At 33.5% G+C, this 4,350-nt stretch overlaps 1 protein-coding gene across 1 annotated transcript; it reads left to right on the forward strand.

The window, feature by feature from the left end:
• Positions 1–2,554: 2,554 nt before the first annotated feature.
• On the forward strand, positions 2,555–3,490 carry LOC116585721 (olfactory receptor 11L1-like). Its single transcript, XM_032334993.1, has one exon. It carries the CDS (start codon positions 2,555–2,557, stop codon positions 3,488–3,490), a length of 936 nt encoding a protein of 311 aa, XP_032190884.1.
• The last annotated feature ends 860 nt before the right edge of the window (positions 3,491–4,350 follow it).

Below are 4,350 nucleotides of genomic sequence, written 5' to 3' on the forward strand. Positions count from 1 at the left end.
AGCACTCTGACCTTCTCTGAAAGAGAGTCCTCAGGGAATCTACATGGATTCCCCAGGGTAAAGGCAAATTTCTAAGGCTCAATGCTAATAAAACTCTAGTACTTCACACAAGGGTGATTTCCAGCCATGTATTTTCCTGAATCTTGTCAACTGGGTATAGGAAATTTGAGGAAAATATGCACACATACACAGATGCATATGCACACGTGCACACACACACAGGGATTTGGTGTTTATTTATAGAATGGATGGTATAAAACATCAAATAAAATAGCAGAAAGGAGTTTACTTAGCTTGTTTCCTTTATATCAAATTAAATGTAGTGTTCCAATATATAGGTTTCGGAAAGGAAACATTTACAGAGCATGCAACTAATAAAATCCCTCTCCTGGAAAATAACCAAACTGAATAAGGTCTGTGAGTACACCTGGGGAATATAATCTTCACTGTTTTATATTTGCTTAGAAAGTATCAAGGTACTTAATAGTACTTTTATAATTTTGGATATTTCTGTCATCTGGGGGAATATTCTTTCTCAGACTTTTATTTGGCATGCAGGGTAGGCAGAGTTTAGAAATTTAAAAAATAGGTAAATTTCAATAATATACAAATTAAATTTTAAATTTTAAGAAATTTTACAATATATAATTTTGTAAATATATCAATGCTGTAAATATGTAAATATATATAAATGTATAGATATATAGAACATATAATAAATATATAAAATAATAAATTTTAAATATATATGTTTGTCTTCATATTTAAATACTATTTTATGTTTATAAAAGTGTTAAATGATTTCAAATAATTTTTTTCCATCCAGTTTTGTCCGATACTGATATATAGTTGTGTAATGCTTTATTTAAAAAAATATTTTTAAAAAACATATTTATTTGAGGGGTTCCTGGGTGGCTCAGTAGGTTGAAGCCTCTGCTTTCAGCTCAGGTCATGGTATCAGTTTCCTGGGATCAAGTCTCGTGTCTGGCTCTCTTCTCCGTGGGGAGCCTATTCCCCCCCCATCTTTGCCTGCCTCTCTGCCTGCTTGTGATCTCTATCTGTCAAATAAATAAATAAAGTTTTTTTAAATATTTATTTGAGAGAGTGTGTGCACAAGATTAGAGGAGAGGGGCAGAGGGAGATGGAGAAGCAGACTCCCCACTGAACAGGGAGCCCAACACAGGGATTGATCCCAGGACCCCAAGGTCATGATCTAAGCCAAAAGCAAATGCCCAAATAACTGAACCACACAGGCATCCTATGTGGAACCCTATTATTAAAAATAAACAGAATTAAATAACCATGATATCTTTTAGAAAGAGAAAAAAATTCATCTTTGAAATGATTCTTTTGTCATAGCTGTGATAATAATCTTTCCAAATACCTACTTTTCTTATGTTAATACTAGGAGAAAAATGCCCATGCAATAGTTCTTTTATAATAACAATAAAAGATATTTTGTACTCTTGGTCTCATATGTGTCACATAAATGTTAGCTTTTTTCTTATGAATTCAAACTCAGGAAAAATATTTTTAAAAAATCAGTCCCAGTTATTTCCTTCAATTGTTTTCTTAAATTATAAATTCTAAGCCAATTGTTTTGGAGAAACACTTAACATATTTATAATTATAAATACTGTATTGAACATTTAAAATTGGTAGATGATTTTCTCTTAAATTAAGTGTTCTGTCACATTAGTGATGCTATGGAACTAAACTTCATCATGAAGGATGAATGGACTTATGAGTTTAAAGTTATTTTCTTCACTCTTGCCTACTAATGTAGGAAAATCAGTGAATGTAATGGGCCTAAAAAAGAACAACAAGAAAAAAAAAGACAAAGTCAAGAGAGTTAACTGAATACTTATGACAAAATTATCTCCATATAGATGTTGAGACTTTCCGTCCATTTTCTAGAGATAGGATTTACTCATGCACCCATCTCCAACCAAACCATAACTGATGGTGTATAATATGGATAATACAGTATTATCCATACTTTATTTATCCATAATAAATATTAACTTTAATACTTCAGGCAACCATTTGTCTTGATAAGACAACGGGTATGCTTAGGAACTCCATTATAAGAGCTCATTCTTATCCCCTACACCCTGATCTGCATGTTGTTGATCTTTCTTCACTATATTCTAATGGACAATACTCAGTGATGGAACAATGCTATGTACTGCCAATAGCCACATGTAAATATTAGCTTGGACTATGGTCCTTTAAAACAAACTACCCGAGAAGAATCTGTCCCACCACTTAAAGTGATGTAGCTGTGAGAAAACAATTTCCCAACTTAGTTTCTTTCCTTGAGAAGTGAATTATTAGATGATTTATTTTGGAGATTTGATTGATTTTGTAAATCAAGTGAGCTAATCCATGGAAAATGTTTATAAAGATACAAACTATGTTATTGCCAGCCATTAACATTTATTATTATTAGGAGTCTATTATCATGAAATAAATGAACACAAAATTATTCCATTCTTGTTCATCTACCATATTCCGGGATTTGTTGTTTATTTCAGATCAGAGATGATGAGACATGGATGTAACAAACCAAACAACAATGAAACAGTTTTCTTGGGTTTTCTGTCTGAGACTCACATTGTTTGTGATATTTCTCACTGTGTATCTGCTCTCCCTCATGGGGAACACTCTCATCATTTTCATTTTACTCATGGACATCGCACTCCAAACACCCATGTACATTTTCTTAGGAAATTTGTCATTCCTGGAGATATGGTATATTACAACTACAGTGCCAAAATTGCTGGCATCCTGCCTTTCACAGGTTGTCACCATCTCTGTTTCTGGTTGTTTAACCCAGTACTACTTCTTTTTCTCCCTGGGAGCTACAGAGTGCTTCCTGCTTACTGTGATGGTCTATGACCTGTACCTGGTCATCTGCAGCCCTTTAAGGTATTCACTTCTCATGAGCCTTCAGATGTGCCTGTGGTTTTCAGCTGGATCTTGGATTTGGGGCTTCATTGCCCCTCTCCCACCAACCATACTCATCTCCCTCCTAAACTTTTGTGGTCCCCAGAAAATCAAACATTTCTTTTGTGACTCAGACCCCATTTTTAAACTCTCCTGCTCAGATACATTTTTGGTGGAGACTTTAGGCTACAAATGTACCTCTATCATGATTCTAAGTTCTTTCCTTCTCACTATATCTTCCTATGAATACATTGTGGTCATAATAATCAGGCTGTCTTCCCAAAAGGCTCAGAAGAAAACCTTCTCTACCTGTGCCTCCCACCTCACTGTGGTCACCATTTATTACACCACCATTATCTTTGCCTATGTTCACCCTCCAGCCAAACACAACTTCACCATTGGTAAAGTGATCTTGGTGTTCTATTGTGTTGTCACTCCCCTGGTAAATCCTCTCATATACACCCTGAGAAACAAAGATGTAAAGACAGCTTTCAGAAAAGTTCTAGAAAGAAAGAGACTGATTTTGACAAGAAACTTGTAAATGATTTGAGAGAAACTCTAAGATAATGGATAATGGATTCCTAAACCACATTTGCAAATGGTAAATATTGAAAATTTATTTAAAAATTGATATTACTTAGTATGGACATTTGGGACTGAATTCTATGAAAATAGTTATCTTATAACTGCTACATTTAAGAATGGTTTTGTGCAAAGCCACAGTGATAGATAGACATAACTTAAACTTTCTATCCACAAGATATTAATAATTAGAAAATGGCCTGGTTTAATTCCATATAATGTTTTAATCAATTTTTTTCATAATTTATACCTTAATATTAATCACAAACCAAAAATTGTTTTTGTTAAATGGAGCAATGTTACACCTTCTTGTAGATGGGCTATTATAAAGGTATATCTTAACACCTCAAAATAATTCAATCAGTAAACATTATTAAAAACATCTGATGAGTAAGGTGGTATTCTTAATTATGGTTTTTTTTTTAATTTTTTATTTTTTAAAAACATATGTTTTTATCCCCAGGGGTACAGGTCTGTGAATCACCAGGTTTACACACTTCACAGCACTCACCAAAGCACATACCCTCCCTAATGTCCATAATCCCACGCCCTTCTCCCAAACCCCTCCCCCCAGCAACCCTCAGTTTGTTTTGTGAGATTAAGAGTCACTTATGGTTTGTCTCCCTCCCAATCCCATCTTGTTTCATTTATTCTTCTCCTACTCACTTATGGGTTTTGATTTAATTGTGAATATAACCTTAAATATAAACTTATTTAGAAAATATTAGGTAATTATTTTTTTTTGGATAATAGAAATAATGGACAACTACCAGATTATTAGATTATTTGTGGATAGTATAAATGGATTTTAAAATATTA

Source organism: Mustela erminea, chromosome 3 (assembly GCF_009829155.1).
Source record: "Mustela erminea isolate mMusErm1 chromosome 3, mMusErm1.Pri, whole genome shotgun sequence".
Taxonomy (NCBI): domain Eukaryota; kingdom Metazoa; phylum Chordata; class Mammalia; order Carnivora; family Mustelidae; genus Mustela; species Mustela erminea.

Excerpts from the sequence above, each read along its gene's own strand:
- LOC116585721 (XM_032334993.1), top strand. The coding sequence starts at position 2,555 with ATGGATGTAACAAACCAAACAACAATGAAACAGTTTTCTTGGGTTTTC.